This window comes from Jaculus jaculus, chromosome 12 (assembly GCF_020740685.1).
Source record: "Jaculus jaculus isolate mJacJac1 chromosome 12, mJacJac1.mat.Y.cur, whole genome shotgun sequence".
Classification (NCBI taxonomy): Eukaryota; Metazoa; Chordata; class Mammalia; order Rodentia; family Dipodidae; genus Jaculus; species Jaculus jaculus.
This window is the reverse complement of record NC_059113.1, coordinates 34350463-34376385: the sequence shown is the minus strand read 5'-3', so window position 1 is coordinate 34376385 and position 25923 is coordinate 34350463. Positions and strand designations below refer to the sequence as shown.

The following is a 25923-nucleotide window of genomic DNA, read 5'->3' as shown; positions in this document are numbered from 1 at the left end:
GGGGCTCCTGGTAATGGGCGGGGCCTCAGCCTGGTGGGCGGGGCGAGAGGCCCGTGGGCGGGGCGAGAGGCCCGTGGGCCTGCCAGAAGCCCCAGCTGATTCAAAAAGAAAACGGCATGGGGGTGGGGAAAAGGAGTGAAGTAACGCAGTGGGCCTTAACTGGCAGCTTTGTGGACTTTATTTATATTTTGGCTTTTCGAGGTAGGGTTTTACTCTAACTCAGGCTGACCTGGAATTCACTATGTTGTCTCAGGGTGGCCTCGAACTCACTGGCGCTCCTCCTACCTCTACCTCCAGAGTGCTGGGATTAAACGTGCGCCACCACGCCTGGTTTTGGACATTTAAGGGAAATTGTTTTTAGCCACCCATGATGCGCAAACAGCGTTGATGACCTGAGTGAGAAGTGGGGTTTTATTCCACTTCCGCTTTGTTTTTTAGTGTTAGGGGCTCTGCTGGTAATAATACGCTCTGGCCCAGTCCCAAAATTCACAAGCCTTAAAAGGTCATCTTTGGAGCTATGTTGATCACAATGGTTTATCTTTTGGACCTACGTCACACTGAGGTTTGAAGGCACCTGGTGTGTGTAGTCTCACACTTTAATTGAAGGGATTGCTTTCATTGAAACCCAGACTTCACGTGGCTAGTTTTGCCAGCAATGTTTCAAACCTACTCTCTGAATAGTAAAGATACACACACACAAACACACCCCAAAGGAGAGGAAATGACAAACTTATTGCATGTAGCTACAAGACCTGTATGTGCATCAAACCTGCTTGGAGGATGTTTATGGAAGCCCACCCAGTGTTGTGGGTTTTTTTTAAAGAGTTGTCTTTTGGTTCTGTTAACTTTTGATCTGAATTCAGTTTCAATTCACTAACATTAAAAAAAAAATAGAGCATTTTGGGGCTGGAGAGATGGCTTAGCGATTAAGCACTTTCCTGTGACGCCTAATGACCCCGGTTCCAGGCTCAATTCCCCAGGACCCACATAAGCCAGATGCAAAAGGTGGTGCATGCATCTGGAGTTGGTTTGCAGTGGCTGGAGGCCCTGGCGCAACCATTCACTCTCTCGCTCTCGCTCTCGCTCTCAAATAAATAAATAAAAATAAACAACAAAAATAGAGCATTTTAACAAGAAAGTAGCTTTCTGGCTTTTGTTTTCTAGGTTTTAAATTTTTGGCTTTTTGGAATTTGAGTTGTTATTTTGGCTTTGGTGTATGTGTGAGAGAGAGTATGTTTGAAAATGTTGCTATATAGCCCAGACTGATCTCAAACACACTAAAAATCCCAGGCTATGGTCTTAATCCACCTGCTTCAGCCTCCCAAGTGCTGAGATTTGAAGAAATTAAAGATCTAGGTGTGATGAGCCTATAAATAGGAGCTATCCCCTTTTCAGGGACCCAAGCCCTTCAGTGAGCCATAGCTCCTGTGATGGGCTAATACAATATGTGTGTGTGTTTGTGTGTGTGAGAGAGAGAGAGAGAGACCAGCCTCCTCTCTCTAATAATACCCCCTTAAAGATTTAAATAGGAGCCTCAATATACTTGCCCTTAGTGGCCCTCTTTGTAAAGAGCATAAATATGCTTAATTTTCTTCCAAAAAAAGTTTTTCTGAGCAGACAAAAGTACACAACATGTTCTCAAACGCAACAGATCAACCTACTAAAGGCCTCCCCCTTTTAAAATTTCACCTGAACAGTTTGGTTGGATTTCTGTGCTAAAAACATCTAGGAAGTACCAAAGCACCACCATGGTAATCCCCCCGGAAGCCATGACAGGACTCACCGAGGAGAATACAGACGGCAGTCTCTCCCTGCTTCCTTCTGTTTGCTGACTGGAGTACTATCTTTTTTCTTTTTTCTTTTTCTTTCTCCTCATAAGGAAATTTCAAACAGGAAAAGAACAGACACCAACAACCACCAGTTTTCTGTTTACTGTAATGGCACTGTAATTTCCCAAGCCTGGTTTAGATAAACACATTTTGTCCAAGTTCCGGGGCTGCTATTTTCCCTTGCTTCATGAAATTATCAATAGGCAGACCTTTGATCTTGCGGATCCATGCAGCCTTGCTGGCTCTACCTGGGTCAGTGGCTCTGGTGGACTCATTGGCCTGGTAGGCTCTCATCTTGGCTTGTCCATACTCTTTCTCCTCCTTCACAGTCAACAGCATGAACTCAGTATTCATTCGAAGAGGATCAAGGGTTGTGTAGAAAGGATACCGCTCTTTCTTGAGAGACGGGGTGATTGGGCCTGCTTGTGGAGCCAGCATGCGATTGGGTTTAATAACCTGCATACTGGTCAGAGGGCCTGGACTGTGCAATACCCCACCAATTGAACTGGTCAAATGGTCTCCACCCCTTACTGTCCCAGAGAACCTAGAGCGGATGAGCATGGGCTGGGGTATAGTGGATTGGACACTGGGACTGTGTAAAGATTTTCGCAAGTTGGGCTGCAACTTGTGGATTTCAAGGGGAATACTGGTTTTCTTCACACCCATGAGAGGATTGCTGAGTCGCAGCTGATCCACTGCATGCTGGATTGATTTTCCTTTGAAAGTTAAGACCTTCCTTGGGTATGAAATTGAAGGTCCCCAGGCATCAACAACTTGGGTAGGGGGCCTGTGTGGATAGGCAAACTCCTCGCTACGATGGGCTTGTTGCAGGGCATTCACAGTCAGAAGAAACTGGTCAGGTGATATAGGGACTCTCCAAGACTTTCTCTTTGGATGGTGGATTACTCGTTTAGGAGTTTCCACACCATCTGCTTTTTCAAAAACAAAGCAAAAGGAAATCAACATTCCACGAAGCATATTAAGTATTTATGCATATTAGTTGAAGGCATCCTAACTGCTAGGCATATTAAGGTCTGGCTGTTCAACTGCCATGCCATCATGTGGGCAGACATCTTTGATATCAGATATGATAACGCCAGAAATGACCTGGGTTTTTAACAAAGGTGTTGTACAAATGCAAAGTGTCATGTTCTGAAGGCAGCATATGTGGTTTCATTGTACAGCACATTTTCAAAAATCCTTGTGAGAATGACCTTCACACCTCATTTATGATTCCCACAAACAGACCTTACAGATTTACAATAGCATACCTACATTGTCAATAATAATCATATTGCAAAGGTTGATTCTTATTTTATTGACCAGCTTTGACATCAATTAATCTAAGATGTTGCCCCAAACCACGCCTTCCTTCAAAGAATGTCACTCCTGGCGTGTGCCATGTATCTCAACATGAATAAAACTAGGTTTTGAAAGAGGAGTTCCCAAAATGGTTTGAACAGCAGCAGTAGACCCAAAAGTCATTCACCAGGACAAGTGATTCTTTTCATTGTATCCTTTTATGGTCAAAGCCTCCAAGGTGTGTAACATCTCTAAGTTAACAAAGATGTCCTTAAATCTATTATATATCTCTCATTTAGGCTTTTCAGGCCCTATGGTACCTCACAGAAGCATTAAAAATACTGCCCTCATTTTCAAAGTAACAGAATCAAAACAGGATAAATTGCTTGCATAATCTGGACCAAGTAGGCAAAAGCGCACTGTGTTGTGCATGCAATACCCCTTGGGATGACTTCATGCCCAAAGGGATAGAATAGGGTGGAATGAAACTTCAGATTGTTCCATGAGCTTTTCTTTGTTAAAGTAACAAATTACATTTTATTAAAATATAAAATTCACTGCCAGAAAATTTTCAGTGCCAGGGATGGGATACCTTTCAGTGAGTTGTTGGCCAGGGAGGTCCCTGATGCCCCCAAAACATTATAGGCCATTGCCGAGGCCCTTGGTTTCCCACCAGGAGTCAATGGTAAGACTCTACTGCTGAAGACGCCACATACTTGGGCTGCAAGGCCACTGAGAAATCCTGCTGAAACTGAGCTGATAACCTCCTCCATGTAGACCAACTGACAGAAAGCTGGAAGAAGCCATTCTACATGCAATTCAACGGAAGAAAGAGATATCACCAGTGAAGATACTCAACAGTGGACACTGCGAGCCTTATAATTGGCCAGCTAGGCCAAATGAGCCAAAGGGTGCAATAGTGGTAGGTCTGTCATGGTGGAAACCAACTGCCTTCCAATTGGACTGGAGGCCCACTCCAAGGGAGGGAATACATCACTGATACTGAAAACTTAAAACAGGGGTTGTCATGAGCCCTAAGGGTGTAACATCTGCTGATGTCTGGATAAATGTATATACTATGCTTATCAAACTGCCCAGTAAGCACTTCTCTTAATATTCATACCCTTATATTAATGCTACTCTCACTTTGGGTAGTGACCTTGGGACAACTCAGAAGGTATCATGGTACTGGAAAGAAGTAACTAGAGTACCGAGTAACATCTCGATCACACCTTCCAAGGCTCAGTGTCTAATGCAGAAGAGGAGGCGGAAAGAATGTAAGAGCCAAAGGAAGGGTAGGACTCCTTAAAACGTGCTCCCTAGAGACATAAAATGGCCTCGATATCCATGACCTCATAGTGCCTGACACTACCTACACAAGACCATCATAAGAGGATGGAAAGATCACAACATCAAAATAAAAGACAGACTTATTAAGATGGGGAGGGGATATGATGGAGAATGGAATTTCAAAGGGGAAAAGTGGGGGAGGGAGGGTATTACCATGAGATACTTTTTATAATCATGGAAAATGTTTTAAAAAATTGAAAAAATAAGATAAGATTAATATATGTATACATAATTGAGGGAATTAAGATGCCAAATCTTCTCTCCATCCAATTCCAGAAAATATACATATTTTTCTTTTATAAAAAAGGAAATGTGATGGACTCACTGTTCATTAGATTGTCTTTTTTTGTTGTTTTTACTTATCTGGGATCTCTTCCCAAGTCTACATAGATATAGAATATAGCTACACAGATTAATAGATTCTCATTGTGTAAATTTTGCTATTGTATAATATTTCATAGTATAAGTAGTTTTACCTTCTAAGCCATTGCCCACCAATGGACAACTTGTTCATTAATGATCAAACTTAAAGAAATGTAAATACCATTTGCATTTATCACATAAGCAAATACAAGGTAATAGATGATGCCCAGAGCTGGCATGGGACTGAGGAGAGTTCTTGTTCACTGTTAATGAGAATATACGTTGATTCCAGTTTAAGGACAATGATAATAATGCCTTCCTCATTTTTTAAAAATAGTTTTATTTATTTATGTGTGTGTGAGAGACAGAGAGAGAATATGAATGAATGAGAATGGGCATGCCAGGGCCTTTTGCCACTACATACCAACTCCAGACACACGCACCACGCTGTGTACATCTGGCTTTATGTAGGTACGGGGGAGTTGCCCTCAAGCCTGCAGGCTTTGCAAGCAAGTCCCTTTAAATGCTCAGTCAGCCACACGTGGTGGTGCACACCTTTTAATCCCAGCACTCAGGAGACAGAGGTAAGAGGATCACCATGAGTTCAAGGCCAGCCTGAGACTACATAGTGAATTCCAAGTCAGCCTGAGTTAGAGAGACCCTGCCTCAGAAGAAAAAAAAAATTAAAAAATTTTAAAAAAATAAATGCTGAGTCATCTCTCTAGCCCTATCTTTCTAATTGTTTAGAGCACTTATTCAGCAGTTTCACTCCGGAGCTTCAACCTACATGTGCACACACAGGATGCTCATGGTTAGGATTTCATCAAAACTTAGGAGCTGGGCTGGAGAGATGGCTTGGTGGGTAAAGTGATTGCTGAGAAAGCTTGAGGACCTGAATTCAGAGCCCTAGAACCCACGTAAAGGCAGATGCAATAGCACATATCTTTAATCCCAGAACTCTTACCTTGAGCTAGAAGACTGGGTCACAGGTCAGCTAGTCTGACACATGCAGTGGAGAATAACAAAAGACATCCTGTCTCAAACAAGGTGGGAGTGAGGGCCACCACTCAGTATTGTCCTCTGGTCTCCACATTAATGTTGTGGCACATGCGTGACCATGCCCACAAACATAAAAGATTTTTTTTTTTTAACTTAGTTGTTTTGACCTTACCTTGAACCCAGTCTGTGCAGGGAGTTTGTTTCAAAGAGACACCACTATTATTAACCAAAAAAATACAAATGTATTTGAAAATCGTTTGAAAGGCTTTTTTTTTTTCCAACAAAGAAACATGTAATTGTGATGTCCAGTGGCACATTTTAAAAATTCCCTCATCTTTCCTTCTCATCTCGCGCATAGTAGTCCCCCAGTCTCTCTGCTCTTAGGAATGCTGCTACATCCAGCCTCATCTCTCCTCTCCTGGGCTGTGCCTTTTACTCAGATTAATGACATAATAGTGCAAGATGCAGGAAGGGGGCTGGAGAGATGGTTTAGTGGTTAAGCACTTGCCTGTGAAGCCTAAGGACCCCAGTTCGAGGCTCGGTTCCCCAGGTCCCACGTAGCCAGATGCACAAGGGGGCGCACGCATCTGGAGTTCGTTTGCAGTGGCTGGAAGCCCTGGAGTGCCCATTCTCTCTCTCTCCCTCTATCTGTCTTTCTCTCTGTCTGTCACTCTCAAATAAATAAAAAATGAACAAAATATTTAAAAAAAAAAAAGATGCAAGAAGGCCACATGGCTGTTTGCCAGAGACCTGAAACTCAGAACTTCTTAGATTTTCTCCTCAAGTTACCGAGGGGACAATAAAACCAACGACTCATAGGAGAAACCAGTGGAAAACGAATCACTCTTAAAAGAAGGTACTAGGGCATCCACCCTTAAAGAGAAGCAGCACTATTGGATTGCTGAAAAACAGCGCTAAAGGAGAGAGGTGAGGAGGGGGAATCAGATCTTGCCACTAATTCAGAATAAAATATCGTTCATCCCACCTGCAGCCTCCAACTTGGCTTCCAAATCCTCTTGCCCAGCATCCATGCCCTTTACTTCCCCATAAATAGGACCAGGCGTCATCTTTCCATCCTTCTGGTATGACCTTGGTTTTCCTTGGTTTTCAGTTGCCTCTGTCAACATAGCTAAGTTAAGATTGGAGAAGAAATTGTAGTCATTATATAATTCATTGATCTGAAAACTGGGCATAGCAATAACAATTCAATGGACTTTCACTTAAGATATCACTATAGCATTATTATTGTCACCTGAAACTGAGCAGTAACCTGAGCTCGAAGGTCTAGATCATGTCCTGAGTCCCCTCCCACACATTTTTTCCCCTATAGATTAGCAGGCTTTAAACATTATCTAAAACCATGAGCTTCTCCAGAGGTAGCTGACTCCTTGAAGTGTGATATGCTGCTGTTCACGGCAGATCCATTTTCATGCCTCGTGGAGGACATATAAAAGGAAGGTGTCTTTCTAGTCTAACACATATAATCTATTCTTTAGATGCCGTAAATGGCATAAACCATGCCCATACCCCCTCCAATACATTCATGCACATCTACTTTATGTATGATATTTTTCAGATGCACATATAAGTCTCTCAGAGGCCTAAAGATAATGCATTCTGCATAGAACATGCAGGAGACTTAGGGAAATAGTTATATATGTTTGAAGGTGGTGGGTTGTATGTTGCATTAATTATTGGCAAGTATTATGGCTATTATCTACTGTACAAAAATACTAGTAAGTTTGAAGATGTAGCTTATGGAAACCAGGAGAGTCCTTTTAGCAGAATACAAATTGTTTGATGGACCAAAGGGAATGACTCCCATCTTCCTAAAGAGTCAGGATTTTTAATCATGGCCAAAATAACTCACTGAAACAGAGCTAAATCTGGCATCCCTTCCCACCTCCGCTGGGCCGTATTTCACTCCTCTCTTGGCTTCAGACGAACATGGGACTTGTGAAACTTACTTATGGAGGACTCCTGGGTCACAGTTTGTTTACTAGACATAGAAACTTTCAAGCTTTGAACTTGCGTGCTAGACTTGGACAGAATGTCCCCAGAGCTACCTTCTTCCTTTTCCTCCTCTTTGTCCTTAGTCTTCTTGGCTTTACTTTTGTCCGTGGAGTACTGCCACTTGACATTCTCAAACTGGAACATGATAATATTGCTCTCTGTGTTGACCACCATCCTGGAACCAAAACAAGATTGCCCACAAAAAAAGGATCATGAAGGCCAACCTATGCATCACAGTTGCTATCCCATCTGACCCCTAGGCTGAGGGAGCAGTGCCCACATGGTGACCATGCAAACAACCCAGTTTGGAGTGTTGGAAGGCCAGAACCCTGAAGCATCAGACCATGCAGACGGGATGGCTAGCTTTACAACTGCTTCCTTTCAAAAACAAACATGAAAGGGGCACATGTATTTTGACTGCTCCACTGCTCAAGTTAAAAAACCATTTCGATGCACTTCCAGTCTTGGAGTGTCAGGTCCTGAGGATGCCTAAGACAGAAGCTCAGGTAATCCACACACCTGCACACAGAGGTCTGGAAATTCATTCCTTTTTCCCTTCTTGTTATGCTCAGCTTCCAGACCTGCTGTTTCTATTACTATGACAGGGGTTAAAACTCTTCCGGGAAGGCTTTCTTTCCTCTGCTGAGCCTCCACAAAAAGATCCACAGGACGGGCTGAAGAGATGAAGGGCTTAGTGGTTAAGGCATTTGCCTGCAAAGCCAAAAGACCTTGGTTTGATTCCCCAGGATCCATGTTAGCCAGATGCACAAGGGAGAGCATGCATCTGGAGTTCATTTGCAGTGTCTGGAGGCCCTGGCACACCCATTCTCTCTCTCTCTCACCCCCCTCCCTCTTTCCCTTTCTTGCTCTCTCAAATAAATAAATAAATTTTCATAAAAGATCCACAGGACTTCACAACATCTCTTCAGGGACTGTGGACATACTAGAGATCTAACGGAGCATTTCTACCTGTCAAAGCAAGATGGTTGCTATGCTCCTCTCTACACCCACCTTTATGCCCCAGCAAAAGGGTTGGGGACTTGCTGTCCCTGGTCCCTGCGCTGACTTCCATCTCCCACTGTTTTCTTTCATTTTATCATCTACACAAAGCAAGCTTCCCCCTCCCCCCACCACCACCTTCCTCTTTGGGTCCAGATTTGGGAGGAAAGGAACTGTATATAGGTTTCTTTCCGCCTAAATGCCTGTAATTTTAAGACTTAGTCTAAACTCCAGAAAAGTAACTTGTTTGGGCTAGAAATGCTGGAATGGAATTAATTCCATTAAGAAATTTCAGAATTGTTTTTATCCATATCCAGAGGAAATCTAAAACTTGGCATGGTGGCACACACATGTATTCTCAACACTCTAATCCTAGCACTTGGGAGGCAGAGGCAAGAGATTACTACAACTTCTGGACCAGCCTTGTACTACATAGAGATCCTGTCTCAAAAAAAAAAAAAAAAAAAAAATCGAAATAATCTCTGAATTCAAGTTAAGGTCAGAGGCAGATGGCTGCTGTTTCTCATTGTCTTGTTTGGGGGCTGGGGATTGAGCCCCAGGCCCACATATACTGAGTGTACGACATGCTAAGAACACCTTCTAGCCCTGCACTGGCCTGACACCCCTTTTAGCACATTATTACTGCTTAACTGAAAAGTATTCTGTTACTGAGCCTTGCTACATCTTACCAGCACCCCATTTTCCTTTAAAGCAGAAAAACAGCATTAATAAACTTTCATTAAAAAGGAAGGCAATGATGTTGAGGGACACCAAATGATGTCTCAGGTAAGATGGGTAGAAATGATACATGAATTCTGCATGGTTACGTTCACGTACTATCACCTATTTATACACAAGCCCAGTACAATCTACAGAGAGCTTAGTAATGGGAACCAGTTTCTGTGTCCCAACACACAGAGCACTTAGGAATAAGAATGAGCTCTGAATGCTTTGGGGGCAGAGCCCAGTGAGTCTCCCTCAAGGAGACTGAGTATACAGCAGCCACAATCGGAGGGGACCCACAGCCTACTCCCTCCTCCTGCCAACACATTTAGAGCTGGAGTCCCAGGGAAGAAGAACAAGTAATAAGGCAAACAGAATTGCTCATGGCTCTGACCACCCACCTGTTGCCCCGGTAAAAGAAGGACAGCACTGGGTTGCCTCTGGCGTCGACTCTGATCACCTTCAGGCAGTTGCCATTGAGGAAATTGTAAATTCGGATCTTGCCATCGCCACAGGCACTGATGACCCGGAGATAGAGAAGGGACACTTGGAGCACCTCCCTGGAAAAGAACAGAGTAATAGGTCACACACACCTGCTGGTAAACTGTCCTTGAAGTGGTTTTCCCATCATCTTATAGCTCTAGACATCCCTCTTTCCATTCTGAGGTTTAGTCACAAGACCACAAGATGGCAAAGCCAAAAGGCAAATGCTACAGTTTTTTGAGGATGGGGGAAGGTCTGACATATAGATGGCCATGCATTTTTTTTTCTAGAAATTTGATTCCTAGCTATTTTCTCATACAAAAGTCATACTGAGAATAATTTAATGTTTTGATTTCTTTCAAAATAGTATTTTTGTATAAGAACACATGGAGGGCAAATTATTCTTTTTATTAAAAATATTTTTATTATTTTATTTTTGAGTGAGCAAGAGAAAATGGGTGTACCAGGGCCTTTCAGCCACTGTGAATGAACTACGGACACGTGTGCCCCCTTGTGGCACATGTGAAGCATTGCATGCTTGTGTCACTTGCTTTGGCTACTTGGGACCTGGAGATTTGAACATGCATTCTTAGGCTTCGCAGGCAAGCACCTTAACTGCCAAGCTATCTCTCCAGCCCTTTCTCCTTTTTTATTATTTTGTTTTTGAGAGAGAAAGGAGAGAAAAAATGTTTTCATTTGAACTGGTTCTTAGTGGCTTTTTTTTTTTTCATAGAATCAACATCCATTAGGAAAATTGAACCCAGGGATGACTGTTTTTGTGGCCTTTAGGCAAAAGAGGAAGAAATTGGGTTGGAGAGGTGGCTTAACGGTTAAGGGGCTTGCCTGCAAAGCCTAAGAACTCCTGTTAGAATCCTCCAGAAGCCATGTATACCAGACTCAACAGTGATGCGCGGGTGCAATGCCATGCATGCCCACAAGGGGCGCATGCTTCCGGAGTTCGTTCACAGCAGCTGAAAGGCTGCCCATTCTCACTCATTTTCTCTCTCTTTCTCTCTCTCTCTCTCTCTCTCTGTCTCTCTCTCTCTCTCTCTCCTCTCTCTGTCTCTTTCTCAAGAAAAAAAAAGACAGACAGACACACAGACAGGGATGGAGGAAGAAGGAAGGAAGGAAGGAAGGGAGGGAGGGAGGGAGGGAGGGAGAGAGAGAGAGGGAGAAAAAATCTAGACAGATCCCTCCAACGAAACCCTCACTGCAGCAAGGTGCAAGCTGGATGCTATGTGTGTGCCTTATTCAACTCTGACAAATATAACACTCCTACTATGGTCGCTAGCACTGAAAAGTTGGATTTAATGGTGTTGACTTGTTAAGTCCTATATGGAAAGCAAGTCCACTGGGTGCTGACATCTCTACCTATGCAAGTCTGCTCTGGCTTGTACATGTATGTCCCTCAGTGGTTCATATGCTGGAAACTTGGTCCCCAGGGTGGCAGTGTTGAGAGAAACGCTTAGGAGGTGAGGCCTAGTAGAAGGTGGTTAGGTTGCTGGAGGCTGCCCTCAGCGGGAACTGATGTACTGGCTACACACCTCCAGTCAGTAACTAGAAGAGTGAGTTGTTATAAAACAAGGCCACCTCACACGCTTGGTCCCTCCTGCATGCAGCCAGTGTTCTTTGTCTTTCTCCACTGTATTGAATACAGCCAACCAGACCCTTCCCGTAGGCTGAACAGATAGGGTTGCCTAATATTGGATTTCCAGCCTCCAAAACTGTAAGCCAAATAAAACACTCTTCTCTAAGGTTCAGCCAGGTAGTTTGTTAAAGTAACAAAACCCTGGGTAGTCTGTTACTTTGTCCAAAAGAAAAAAGAAAAAGAAACCTGATTTCTATCTCCTCCCCACTACACATATACAGAAACTTCCGGAACATTAACATGCTCTCTTGGGCACAACTCATGTCATTTGTGTCTTTGAATGCTCAGCACCTAGCAGAGTGCCTACCATGTAGCATGTAGCAGGCCCTCAATACCCTACTTGTTCAAAGGGTAATTGCTTGTATCTTCAGAGTATGGTCATTGCTACCGACCATTAAAAGAATGACATCTACCCCATTTGGCCTAAGCCTTGGTCAGATCTCCCATTTGATCTTAGCCTTGTCCCCCCCGTCCGTGTCCCCCCCCCCCCGCCAAGACCCACTAACAAGAGAAACAGCAAATGCCTCAAAAAATAGGAATATGCTTAGCATACTCAAAAGCAGAAAGTGGCCAGTGTGGATTGAATCCCTCCTTATATAATTAGGTAGACAGACAGATGATAGATTACACAGACAGATGGACAGACAGGCAGTAAAACTAGGCTATTATTTAGGCATACAACGAACTTCTAACATTTTTCCAAGATGGAAATATGACCGCTTTCTTGGTGCCTTCAGCATATCTTGGTCTGCCATGAGGTAACCTAGTACTAGGAGGCAGAAGCTCTGTGCTAAAGACTTTGCTTCTTCGTGGAGCTCTGGATTGTGCTAAGCTAGGTCTACCTAGCTCATACCATTATAGGCTAATAATGAAAATACAGGCTTTGGCATCAAAAAACCTGGCATCAAAACCTGGTTGTGAGCCGGGCGTGGTGGCGCACGCCTTTAATCCCAGCACACGGGAGGCAGAGGTAGGAGGATCGCTGAGAGTTCGAGGCCACCCTGAGACTCCATAGTGAATTCCAGGTCAGCCTGGGCTAGAGTGAGACCTTACCTCGAAAAACTAAAAAAAAAAAAAAAAAAAAAAAACACCTGGTTGTACCATATATTAGCTATGTAACTCTGAGGAAGTTAACAACTTCCCACTCTTCACTTTTCTCTTCTCTGAAAAGGAATAGTAATTTCTGCCTCACATGATTATATTGTGACTAAATTAAAGTCTTTTTTTCTTTAACTTAGCTTGGTGGCTGACGTCCTGGAATGGCTCAGTCTCCTTTCAGCTTTTATCTCTGCCCTGGAAATAAACCATCTGTCTCCTGCTTTGCTATTTCCCCATGAAGGACACTACAGAGAGTGATCTCAGTAAGAAACTACAAAAATTTTTCCCTTCTGTTTTTTTCAGAACAGAAAAAAAAAAAAAAAATAACCTGTCAGAATCAACTTCTTCAGAACCTGGAAAATTATCGAAAGCTTACAGCAACCCAAGGAGTCTTTAGATGAGAAAAAATGGGTTTGATACATTTTGTGGCATATTAACTAGGCCTGGTCCCAACCTCCACTTCCCACCTCAGTGGTAGCTATGAAAATAAGACCCACATTCCTGGTACTGACAGAACAGAACAGGTTGTATCCATAGTGAGTTATTTGTCTTGTCTCATGTTTTTGTGGAAGAGGGTCTCATAAGACATAATAATGACTTGTCTTTATTTTGCTTAATAATTCACTCAGCTGGTACCCAAGGGGCTTTTGTTGAAAGCAGTTACAGACAAATATTTTAGTTCTTGGTGCCTAAAGAACTAGAAACTTGTTAGAATAAACAATATACTAACTAAAAAAAAAAAAAAAACACCTTGAAGAAAATGCTAGGAAATGAGTGAGTCTTGAAAATTCTCACACCTATCCTCAAGAATCACGTACAAATACAGGCCATATGCATGTGCAGAGCAGGCCACATGCTTAGGAGCCATCCTAAGCTCCCACCCCTAGCTAATCTTGATGCTCCGTGCAGACAGGAAGTGAGGGCTAAGACAACTCAAGGAAGAAATCAGGAAGAAAATTAGTAAATATTTTCAAATGGACAAAAATAAAAACACAACATAGCAAAGGTTACAGAGACCTGTAATCGCAGCACTCAGGAGGTTGGAGCAGGAGGAGGTCAAGCTTGAGAATCCAGCCTGGGCTACAGAGCAAGAGCCCGTCTCAAAACCAAAACACAGAAAATACAGCTGAAGCAGTGCTAAGGATAAATCTCAGTTTCACTGGATGTGTACATTTCTCCAATTAATAACTTGAGCTTTTGGTAAAAAACAACAAAAACAAAAACTAGAAAAGGGATCATCTAAACCCAAATCAAGCAGAAGGCAAGAAATAATAGGATATGGCAGAAGTTAATTTGATAGAAATTAAAAGTCAATATAGAAAGTCAATGAAACAGAAAGGTGGTTTTTTGTTTTTTTGTTTTTTTTTTTTTTTGGTTTTTGGAGTTAGGGTCTCACTCTGGCTCAGGCTGACCTGGAATTCACTATGTAGTCTCAGGGTGGCCTCGAACTCTCGGCGATCCTCCTACCTCTGCCTCCCGAGTGCTGGGATTAAAGGCGTGCGCCACCACGCCCGGCTAAAAAAAAAGGTGGTTCTTTAAAAAGGTCAACAAACTTTAAGCTAGACAATTGAAAAATCTGCTTAAACTGACAAAGGAAAAAAGAGCAGTAAGGCTGTGGGTTTAGCTCGAGGATCGTGCACTTGCCTAGCATGTCTGAGGCATGAGGTCCAACCCACAGCACTAAAAAAGAAAGGCAAAAGCAACAGAGAAGGCTCAAAGCCTAATGTCAAGAGGGAAATAGTGACTATTTCATTGACTGATGGAAAAGTTCTGTAAATAGATAATCGTTTTACAATATTAGGAATGTAGTGAAAACTAGTATGATAATGTGGTGAATATTACGTTATGCAACTATATCTCAGTTATAGATTATAAAAATATTAATTATAATGTGAGCTATGGGAAAGATTTTTTTTTCTTTTTTTTCTTTTACTTTTGTTTTTTCAAGGTAGGGTCGTGCTCTAGCCCAGGCTGACCTGGAATTCACTATGTAGTCTCAGGGTGGCCTTGAACTTAAGGTGATCCTCCTACCTCTGCCTCCTGAGTGCTGGGATTAAAGGCATGCACTGCCACACCCAGCTCAAAGAATAATTTTTTTTTTTGGTTTTTCTTTTTTTTTAAGAATAATTTTTTAAATCACTACAGTAAGAAGCTTTTCCAACGATCACTATTCTGTCAACCCTACTTTACATCCTGAGATTTCTTTCTCTCACACTGTATGCAAAATCACAATTTTTATTTTTATTTTTATTTTATTTATTTGAGAGAAAGAATGGGCACACCAGGGCCTTCAGTCACTGTAAACAAACTCCAGACTCATGTACCACCTTGTACATCTGGCTTACGTGAGTCCTGGGGAATTGAACCTGGGCCCTTTGGCTTTATAGGCAAGTGCCTTAGCCGCTAAGCCATCTCTCCAGCCCCCAACTCACAATTTTAGTTGAAAAAATTGGGTTCAGAAAAGGAAACTTCTTTTCATAGGTCCTTTTCTACCAAAAAGGGCAGATTGTAGCTATCAATCATATTCAAAAGATGAGTGTCAGTCCCGCCATTAGAACCTATAAATAAGTGCTTGTCACCAATTAACTAGACATATTTATTGACTTACACCTACCTAACACCATTGCAGAGAGAGGCAAGGGGTCCTACAGACAGAGACATTAGCCAAGTCCTCCAAGGGAGCTACGGTTTTTCTGTGTCCATGCCAACTACCAACAACCTATACAAATGGTGTGTTGCTGGTGACATCCAATGGGAAGTGGCAGCTGTCTGAGGTGGTCCCCCAGCATGGGTGTAATGGGAGATCATTCCCATTGGTTGCCAAGATGGCAACCAAGCTTACAGGTTGGCTGGGAACAAATTATTTTCCAGTCACTAAATACTACTAAATCCTATTTGGGTTTGTCAAAACATATAGTCAACAATTTTAGGTGCTATCATGAAGTTGGACTTCTTCCTTGAAATCAAGCCAAATGTAGTCTACATGGCACATGAAAAGGCTTACTGGCATCTAGCAAGGGGTTGGATGAATCACTCACTGTACACAGACATTCCATGTGTTGGTGACGCAGTCATCTCCCACAGTCAAGAGCATTCCCAAATACACACCTATGTCATACCCAGACACCGTCCTCAAGACCAGTATGCCTGCTAAAAAAGTTCCTGTAAGAGTATTGGGAAATTTAGAGTCTAACTTATTGAATGACTATCCTCAGACAGATTCCCCTGGGGAATCCACTTACTCTTTTCATCTATTAATATAGCATTTAGCTTTCAGGAACTTTTTTATAATATTCTCAGTGTAAGAAGCATTAATCACGTAATATAAGAATAATAAAAAGCAGCCTGTAAACTGGGGCCACAGCAGAATCACTAATGGGCCACAACATCTTTTTCAAACAAGCCAAGATGAGGCCTCAGAACTTCTTTTAAAAATATTTATTTACTTATCTTGAGAAAAAGAGAAGGAAAGAGAAGGACAGGGAGAGAGAATGGGTGCTAACAAACTCCAGACACATGTGCCACTTTATACATCTGGCTTTACATGAGTACTGGGGATTCAAACCCAGGATGTAAGGCTTGGCGGGCAAGTGCCTTTAAGCACTGAACATCTTCCCAGCCCTCAGAATACATCTTAGTAGGAACCAAGCAACCATAAATCAGCATTAAGTTTGAACTGGAATGGGAAAATGAGACCTGTTTGCCATCCTGGAATATAATTTAGTCCACAAACTTTTAGGTATAAATGTTTTTTTGTTTGTTTGTTTGTTTGGTTGGTTGGTTGGTTGGTTTTTGAGATAGGGTCTCTCTCTAGCCCAGGCTGACCTGGAATTTACTATGTAGTCTCAGGCTGGTCTCAAACTCACAGCAATCCTTCTACCTCTGTTTCCCAAGTGCCAGGATTAAAGGTGTGCATCACCATGCTTGGCTAAGTATACACTTTTTAAAAGTCCTTTTATTTTGAAACTTCTGGCATGTGTATCATTTGGAGACTTTGCGAGTACAAGGTTCCTGGCATAAAGACCAAGTTCAAGAATTCTAAGTTCAGAGTTGCCATCATTTTGGGATGGTTCTGCCAATGCATGAATTTACATGTTGAATAGGTAACATATAAATTTCTTATGTGTCACGAGCGCAATTTCAATAACTCCTCTCTGGTCCCAGCACTCAGGAGCCTGAGGCAGGAGGACTTGCAAGTTCAAAGCCTGGGCTCTAGAGCAAGATGAAATCTCCAAGCAATGTCTCAAAATTTGTATCTAGTATTATTTCTTAAGAGAGACAAGTGAGAGTAAGAGAGGGAATGGTCAAAAGGGAGAACAGAGAGGAAGTGGGTAACAGGTACAAGAAGGAGGAGCAGGAAGCCAGCAGGGAGCAGAGAGAGAGAGAGACCCATCTGCCAAGGATTCCATCTAGACCATGCTGCGGAAAGGCTGGCATGCCACCTGTGCTATCTCTATCCTCCCGTCCCCCTGCCAGTACCTACTTTGGATGCTTGAAGGCCATCAGGCACCGCTCATACTTTCCCACCATGCTCCAAGCCATGACCAAGCCATCATCACCTCCTGAGACGAGGTGCCATTGGTCAAAGAACAGACACTTCACGGCTCCCTCGTGCCCCATGAGAGTCTGCAAGGAAAGATGCCAGTGGTTTCAGACCCTCTCCAACTCAGACGGTGAGTCCTCCACAGGCCGGAGCTGGAGGCTTCCTTACATGAACCTCAAAGCCACACTCCACTCATCTGTGACTGCCACTCACTTGGCATGCCCCTGAGCTGACATCTGTTCTCAGAGAAGCCCACCCATGCCTCCCTTTCAGCAGGATTCTCCCCTCCCCTGCTCAGGCAGAATGTGTCTGGAGAAGGGCCTCATGCCCATCTTCCTGGAGCACAGAGTGGCCAACAGTTCCTACTCAGTCATCCTCAGCTCCTTGCCAGAACTCAAAGGGCATGGAGGAGGGGGAACACCCTGTGCCCACCATTAAGCTTCACCCACAATGGCAGGACAAACCAAGCCAGCCACTTTTCAGTGCTGTCCCATGTTCCTGACTCAAATCTAGCACATCTGCTAAGACCAAGCATTCCAGATCCAGCAAGAACATACTTTGTAAATATCTTCTAGGGTTTGAAGTTTATGTTAAAAATTAACCCCCAAATTCATGTATTAATGGTACTTGGAGGTAGGGCCTTTGGGGGAAGGTTGTATCATAACACTCTGCCCTCATGAATGGATTCGTGGACTCATGGGCTATCGTGTGGGTGCCTTGGTAATGAGAACAGAGCTCCCTGGCACACTTTCTGTGTCTCTCCACCAAGATAAGACCTGGCAGGAAGGCTCTCCCCAGATCCCATGCTCTTGAACTTTTCAGCCTCCAGAACTACGAGTCAAATAAACTTCTAGTATTTATAAATCTAGTTTTGGGTAGTGTATTAGAGTGACAAAAAAAAATGGATGAAGATAGTTTCCAATCAGTTTGAAGATAGCCAATGTTCTCTCCTCATTAGAGGGAAAGGAAATATATTTTTTTCAATACCCAATGTTATCTCCTTACTAAAAGAGTAATGATGCTGCTTTAGAGAGAGAAAAAAAAAAAAAAGAACAAAGAATTTATTAAGGGGCTGGAGAGATGGCTTAGTGTTTAAGGAGCTTAAACAGGTTAAATCCCCCAGGGCCTACATAAACCAGATGCACAGGGTGTCACATGCGTCTGGAGTTCGTTTACAGTGGCTGGAGGCCCGGGCATGCCCATTCTCTCCCTCCCCACCCTCTCTGAAATAAATAAAATATTAAAAAATAATTTACTGCAAGGGTGAGGAAGGGAAGGACTTTGTTCCTCCCTTCACCATAAGCTAGGTTCAGGGTAGAGTATACTGCAAGAAGGGACTTTCACTTCTGCCACAGGTAAAAGGCCCTGGGGCTCATATGTTGTGGTATTGCCAAGCCTGAAAGCAGCCTTCTTCCACCAATCCCTTGTCAACATGGTTCCTGATGTGAAGGTAGGGCCCTGAACCTGCACCTCTCAGAACGACCCCTTTGGAAGCCCTTCGGGGCTGCTCTTGATGGCTGTAACGCAATTGCTTAAGGATGGCCTAGGGAGTTATATGGGGGACAGACTGACCACGTCCTCTCATCACTCACCAAGGCCCCTCCCCGCAGCTCCAGCCCACTTCCCACTCGCTCACCTTTACCATCTGGCCTGTGACAACATGCCACACTTTGACCAGCCCTCGCTCACAGCTGCTCACAATGTAAGTGTCACTGATCCTGATGGCCAAGACGGGGTCTTTGTGTTTAAAGGTCTTCAGGCACTTTCCCGTGTCTATGTCCCATTCTGAAGGGGAGAGGGGGAGAGGAGAGACAAGGGCAGGTGGATTCTGCACTGAGCTGAGTCTATCGAGTCAGACCCAGAAATTTCATCTGGCCAGCATCCCTGCAGGTGTACCATCAGCTCCACAGAGCTGCGGCACAGAGGTCTCTGACCACCGGCCCTTGGGAAGCCAGCGATGCAGACGGCCTCAGCTCTGACCCTGGCATTAGATGAATTTGGGAGCTCCCGTGTTAGGTGCATATATGTTAAGGATTGTACTGTCCTCCTGTTGGAGTGTGCCCTTAATCAATATAAAGTGACCTTCCTTATCTTTCTTGACTAACGTTGTACTGAAGTCTACCTTGTCAGATATTAGGATAGCAACCCCTGCTTGTTTTCTAGGCCCATTTGCTTGAAACACTGTTTTCCAACCTTTCACCCTAAGATAATGTCTATCCTTTGTAGAAAGGTGAGTTTCTTGGAGACAACAAATTGTAGGATCCTGCTTTTTATTTTTTTTATTTTTTTTTTAAACTTTTTTTTTTTTAATTTTTTTTATTTATTTATTTGAGAGTGACAGACACAGAGAGAAAGACAGATAGAGGGAGAGAGAGAGAGAATGGGCGCGCCAGGGCTTCCAGCCTCTGCAAACAAACTCCAGACGCGTGCGCCCCCTTGTGCATCTGGCTAACGTGGGACCTGGGGAACCGAGCCTCGAACCAGGGTCCTTAGGCTTCACAGGCAAGCACTTAACCGCTAAGCCATCTCTCCAGCCCGGATCCTGCTTTTTAACCCAGTCTGCAAACCTATGTCTTTTGGCTGGGGCATTGAGGCCGTTGATATTAAGAGATATTATTGAAAGATGTGTATTTATTTGCTTTTTTTTTTTTTTTGTGGTTCCAGTTCTACCTGTGCTATCTTGTGTTAACTAGTATTTAAGTATTGCTTGTTTTTTCTAGGTTCCTTATATGTGTGTTTTTCCTTTTCTTCAGCATGGAGAATTCTATCAAGTATTTTCTGTAGAGCTGGTTTTGTCTTCAAATACTCCTTTAACCTGCTTTTGTCATGGAATGTCCTTATTTCTCCATCTATTTGAATGGATAGCTTTGCAGGATAAAGTAACCTTGGTTGACAGTTGTTATCTTTCAGAACTTGAAATATATCACTCCAAGCCCTTCTGGCTTTTAAACTTTGTGTTGCATAATCTGCTGTAATCCTGATAGGCTTGCCTTTGCAGGTAACTTGATTTTTCTCTCTAACTGCTTTCAATATTTTTTTCTTTGGTTTGTTTGTTTGGAAGTTTGATTATAATATGGCGAGGAGTGCTTCTTTCCAGGTTTTGTCTGGCTGGGGTTCTAAAGGCTTCCTGTATCTGCATTGGCACCTCTTTCCCAATTTGGGGGAAATTTTCCTCAATGATTTTGTTGAAGACGCCTACTATGCCTTTGGAGTGGAATTCTTCTCCTTCTACTATGCCCTGAATTCTTATCTTTGATCTTTTCATAATGTCCCGAATATCTTGAGATTCCCACTCATACTTTTCTATAAGTTTTTCTTTCTCTTTGTTGGGCTGTATTAGATCTGCCACCTGGTCTTCTAGCTTAGATATTCTGTCCTCTCCTTCATCCATTCTACTGGTGAGATTTTCTACAGAGTTTTTTATTTCATTAACTGTGTTCTTCATTGCTAGTAATTCTGACTGGTTTTTCTTTATTATTTCTATTTCCTTATTTATGTCTTGTATTTCCTTCTTTATTTCATGAAATTGGTGTCCTGCATCTTCTTTGATGTCCCTCTTTGATTCCCTTGATTTCCTCTTTGATTTCTTCTTTGATTCCTTTGATTTGTTCTTTGACCTCTTTGAACATATTTACAATCATTCTTTTGAAATCTTTCTCAGGCATTTCCTCTAACTTATTCTCATTGGAGGTAATTTCTAATGCATTAATAATTTTAGGTGGATTTATATCATCTTGCTTTTTAGTGTTTCTTGTGTTATAATGTATATATTTTTGCATCTTGGATTAAGTTAATGCTTAGATTTTCTAGCTAGCTGGGTATTCTTAGCTGTATCAATTGATTTGATATAATATGTTTTCAGGGTAGGAGCTTAAGGTGTTAGGTGTGGCTCTTAAGACTCTCAGAGTATCTACAAAGGTGTTCCTAGGGGTTGAGTTTCCCTGCTATGGGAGTATTCAAGTAGGCTGAGTGGAATAAAATACAAGTAGATTCTAAACTTTAACTAAACACTGTAGTCATTCAATCAAAAACAGCCCCAAGTATGTATACAAAAGTAGTTATTATAACAACCAGATCCTCTATCAACAAAGAGGTTAAGATTTCTGGTCTGTTGAGGGATCCAGGTCAGCTTGTGACCAAGTGAGACCCTTCCCTGGTGCAATCCCAGTTACCCTGGATGATTTTGGTCTCAGTCAAGTTGCTGCCTGGGTTGTCGGGCTGCTGTTCTGATTTCTGGAGCTGGGCACTGGCATTTCCTACAGGGCAAACCGAGCCTGGCAACTGTGGCCCTGAAGATCAGCACCCCCACTGCTGGAACTGCTGCTGCTAAAGCTGCCACTGTTAGGTCTTTCGCCGCTGCTGCTGAAGCTGCTGCTGCTGGGTCCACTGCTGCTGCTGCTGCTGCTGAAGCTGCCACTGCTGGATCTGCCACTGCTGCCACTGAAGCTCCTGCTGCTGGGTCTGACGCTGCTGCCACTCCTGGGTCTGCTGCTGCTGGGGCCACTGTTACCGGTGCCAGAGCCTCTAATGTTGCTGCTGGACTCTGCTCCTGCTTGGGTCCCACTGTCGGCTCCAGTTGGCGTGGCCAGTTCTGGGACGCTGCTGTGTTCGCTGGAGCTGGGCTCAGGCGGTGGGGGAGGGGAGGGAGCCGCGGCTGCTCCGGTTCTCTCGCTGCTCCACGCGTTCTTCTACCTAGCGGTCTTCTCCTCCGTTGCTCGCTGCCGCTCTCCCTTCACGTTTCCCGAGTTGCGGAGAGCGCGGTGTGAGGGGAAGCGCCCGCACCTGGCTTTTCCTGCGGCTGGAGCCGAGCCTGGCCACTTTCTGGTGCGCCGCTGCCGCCACAGTCGGCGGTCCTGCCAGGGCCGTTTCTGCCAGCCTGTGCAGGTTCTGGAAGCTCTGGATCTCTTCTACTTCTCTGCTGCCGCTTCAATTTCCTACACACCCCACTTTTTAGTAAAAGTGTGTACTTTGCTGAGGTTTTTTTGGTCTTTTTTCCCCCAGGCTGCTTTGGCATGGTACCTACGCCGCCATCTTAACCGGAAGTCTCGCCCAGACTCAAGTTCTTAAAGACTCCATCGCCTCCCACATAGCCTCACTGGGAACCAAGGTTCCAACACATGAGGAGGGAAATAGCATCCAACATAGCACACAATAAATGACGTAGTTGTTGATCTCAAAGGTTAGGGTATAAACACCCCACCCAACATGTCTGAAAGTGATCCCATGACCTGCTCCCTCTTGCTCTTCCTGCCCATGCTCTTCCCCTGTTGTGCTTACTATTGACATAAATTGAACTTTCATACACCCAATAGCCTGAAGTTATTTATTTATTTATTTATTTAAGAGAGAGAGAATGGGCACACCAGGGCCTCCAGCTGCTGCAAACAAACTCTAGCTGCACATGCCCCCTTGTGCATCTGATTTACATGGGTCCTGGGGAATTGAACCTAGCTCCTTTGGCTTTGCCTTTACCACTAAGCCATCTCCCCAGCCCAACCTGGAGTTTCTTAACTGGCTTTTTTTTTTTTTTTACCTGCTTCTCTCTCCCTATCACTTCTCATATCCAGCTGGTGGGAAAGTCCTGCCCATTTCCCTCTCAGTGCCTCTCGAGGATGGACCTGGGCCACATCTACCTGAGTCTCTGTGCCTGAGCATCCTCACTTCTCTAGACTGCAGGTGCCCTAGCTTGTCCCCTGTCTCCACATAGTCCCCTCGTCCAGTCTCTTCTTCCCAACTCATTGGAATTATCTTGTGAAACACACATTCCATCACACCAGTCTCCAACTGAACACATGCCAACGGCTTTGAGAGTTCACATATGAGGTAGAAAGAAGCTCGGCTGCTGACCAAAACGGCACACAGCAGTCCACCTCATAAACAATAAGAGTGCCCTGGGGCTGGAGAGATGGCTTAGCAGTTAAGCCTAAGGCCCTTGGTTTGAGGCTCGATTCCCCAGGACCCACGTTAGCCAGATGCACAAGGGGGCGCACGCATCTGGAGTGTGTTTGCAGTGGCTGGAGGCCCTGGCGCTCCCATTCTCTCTCCCTCCCTCTCTCTGCCTCTTTCTCTCTCTGTCTGTCACTCTCAAATAAATAAACAAAAATGAACAAAAAAAAAAACCTTAAAAAAACTAAAAAGAGTGCCCTGAATATGGTGTCTCCACCTGTGCCTGTTCAGCTACTCATCTCCAAGGTGGCATTCAGGTGGCACCATGCCTGTAGAGCTTGTCCTAAGCTCCTCTTCCCTCTGTGCTCCCTTAGAACTCTGCATGTGTTTAGGAGCACATGACTGAGAACCAAGCAGCCTTGAGTTCAAATCCACCCTCTTCCTTGTAGCAGCTTTGATTTGGGGCATGCAGTTTATCTGTCTCGGCTATCATTTCCTCATCTACCTTCACCTCATGGGCTCCTTGTAATGAATAAGTAAGAATATATATATAGTATCTACCACAAAATTGATAGTCAGTACATGATAGGGTTTTTTTTTTTTAATCATTCACATCTTTACTGTATCTCCCATTATACAGTTACAAAAGAGCTTCTTTTAAAAGTCTTTGGAGCAATAAAAAGCTATAGTTAAAGGGCCATATCATGTTCATTCTTTTCTCACCAGCACCTTGCACTTGTCTAACATGTAGGTACTCAACAGTTCAAATAGTTGTTGAGTGAATGGGTTGATAGATTTATGGACAGATGAATGAATAAAAGACTAAATGACTACCTATAGAAATGAGCAAAACACAAGCTGAGTGAGGAGGAACATGCCTAAGCCCCCACCACGTAGGAAGCTAAGATAGGAGGATTGTGAGTTCAAGGCAGCCCAGGCTCCATCAAGAGACCCTGTCTAGGGGCTGGGCATATGGTTCAACAGTTAAAGGCACTTGCTTGCAAAGTCTGCTGCCACATAAAGCCAGAGGAACAAAGTGGCCCATGGATCTGGAATTCGTTTGCAGTGCCAAGAGATCCTGGCATGCACTCGCTCTCTCTCTCTTCCTCCTTCCCTCCCTCCCTTACTGTCTCCTTCCCTCTCTGCCTCTCCCACTCTCTGCCTGCAAATAATTCTTTTGTAAGAAAAAAAATTTAAGAGGGCTGGAGAGGCGGCTTAGTGGTTAAGGCGCTTGCCTGTGAAGCCAAAGGACCTATGTTTGACTCTACAGATTATCTCCATGTTAGTCAGATGCACAAAGGTGAGGCAAGCACAAGGTCACACATGCCCACTAGGTGGCGCAAGCATCTTGAGTTTGATCCCAGTGGCTGAGGCCCTGGCACGCCAATTCTCTCTCTTTCTCTCTCTCTCAATTAAAAAATAAAAATAAAAAAAGAGAGAATCTGTCTTAAGTGCAGGGAGTGATGAGCATGGGGGAAGGGGAAGGGCAAGTGAAAGGAAGGAAACAAGAAAATTCAATTCAGGGCTGGAGAGATGGCTTAGCGGTTAAGCGCTTGCCTGTGAAGCCTAAAGACCCCGGTTCGAGGCTCTGTTCCCCAGGTCCCACGTTAGCCAGATGCACAAGGGGGTGCACGCATCTGGAGTTCGTTTGCAGAGGCTGGAAGCCCTGGCGCGCCCATTCTCTCTCTCTCCCTCTATCTGTCTTTCTCTCTGTGTCTGTCGCTCGCAAATAAATAAATAAATAAATAAAATTTAAAAAAAAAAAAAAAAAAGAAAGTTCAATTCAGTTTGCTCACCTTTCACCTGGCCATCTTTTGCTCCAGATGCAAGCCTGTTCTTATATAAATCAATGCAAGTAACTGCCCCCTGGTGGCCATACAACATCCGGAGGCAAGCTCCACTTTTCAGATCCCAGCATCTGTAGGAATTGGGCCAAAAAAAAAAAAAACCAACTGTCATTGAGATTTTCTCAGGGCCCAAGGGATCCTACCTTATTGAGTTTCTTGAGATCCGCAGGCAGTTGGAGAATAGTGGAGCCCTGTCATCATGGGCACTTACACAAATCATCTGAGCTGAAAAATGCACATAGAGCACTTTGAGAGCTAATAAGAGGGGTGTGGAAGGCTGTCAGACACATCAGCCTACAAAACTGAAAAGTATTTCTATATTCCATCAATAACCGATCTGAAAACACAAATATATATCATTCAGAATAGCAATATAATTATAAGATTTATAGGATTTTTAATGAGACTACACAAGACTTTTAGACAGAAAAATTTTAAGGTAAAAGGAAGAAAAAGATGATCTAAATAAATGTGTTCCCAAATTAATCTATAAAATTCATGTAACCTAAATAAAAATGCCTACATAGCATTTTAAGTCAACAAATTTATTCCAGAAACTCAAAACACATACTACAACTATGATCATAAAAAAGAAAATAGTAGAACTTACCCCACTATGATACAGACATTTACCAAGTGCACTACTAAAAGAACAAGTTTAAAATAATTAAAATGGTAATTTTGATAAACAACACAGAGCGATGGATTAGAATGAGAGCTTTGTCATATGTAGAAAGATGGAACCACAGGTGGACAGGAGCACTGCTGAGTCACGTAGTCATTGCCGTGCTAGAGCTCACTGCATTTAAAACTGAAAAGGAGCTGGGCGTGGTGGCGCAC

The 25923-nt window shown here is 43.5% G+C and overlaps 1 protein-coding gene across 1 annotated transcript in view; it reads right to left on the bottom strand.

Annotated features, from left to right (window-relative positions):
• Positions 1-1916: 1916 nt before the first annotated feature.
• Cdrt1 (CMT1A duplicated region transcript 1) overlaps positions 1917-25923 on the bottom strand; it is a 38315-nt gene continuing 14308 nt past the window's right edge. Inside the window, exons 8-14 of the mRNA XM_045130533.1 lie at positions 25033-25154; positions 18987-19135; positions 17291-17433; positions 9980-10138; positions 7910-8031; positions 6829-6972; positions 1917-2761 (exon numbers count right to left, since the gene is read on the bottom strand). Coding sequence (XP_044986468.1) covers positions 1965-2761; positions 6829-6972; positions 7910-8031; positions 9980-10138; positions 17291-17433; positions 18987-19135; positions 25033-25154 — 1636 coding nt within the window. The 3' untranslated portion in view covers positions 1917-1964. The remainder of the gene's footprint in view (positions 2762-6828; positions 6973-7909; positions 8032-9979; positions 10139-17290; positions 17434-18986; positions 19136-25032; positions 25155-25923) is intronic.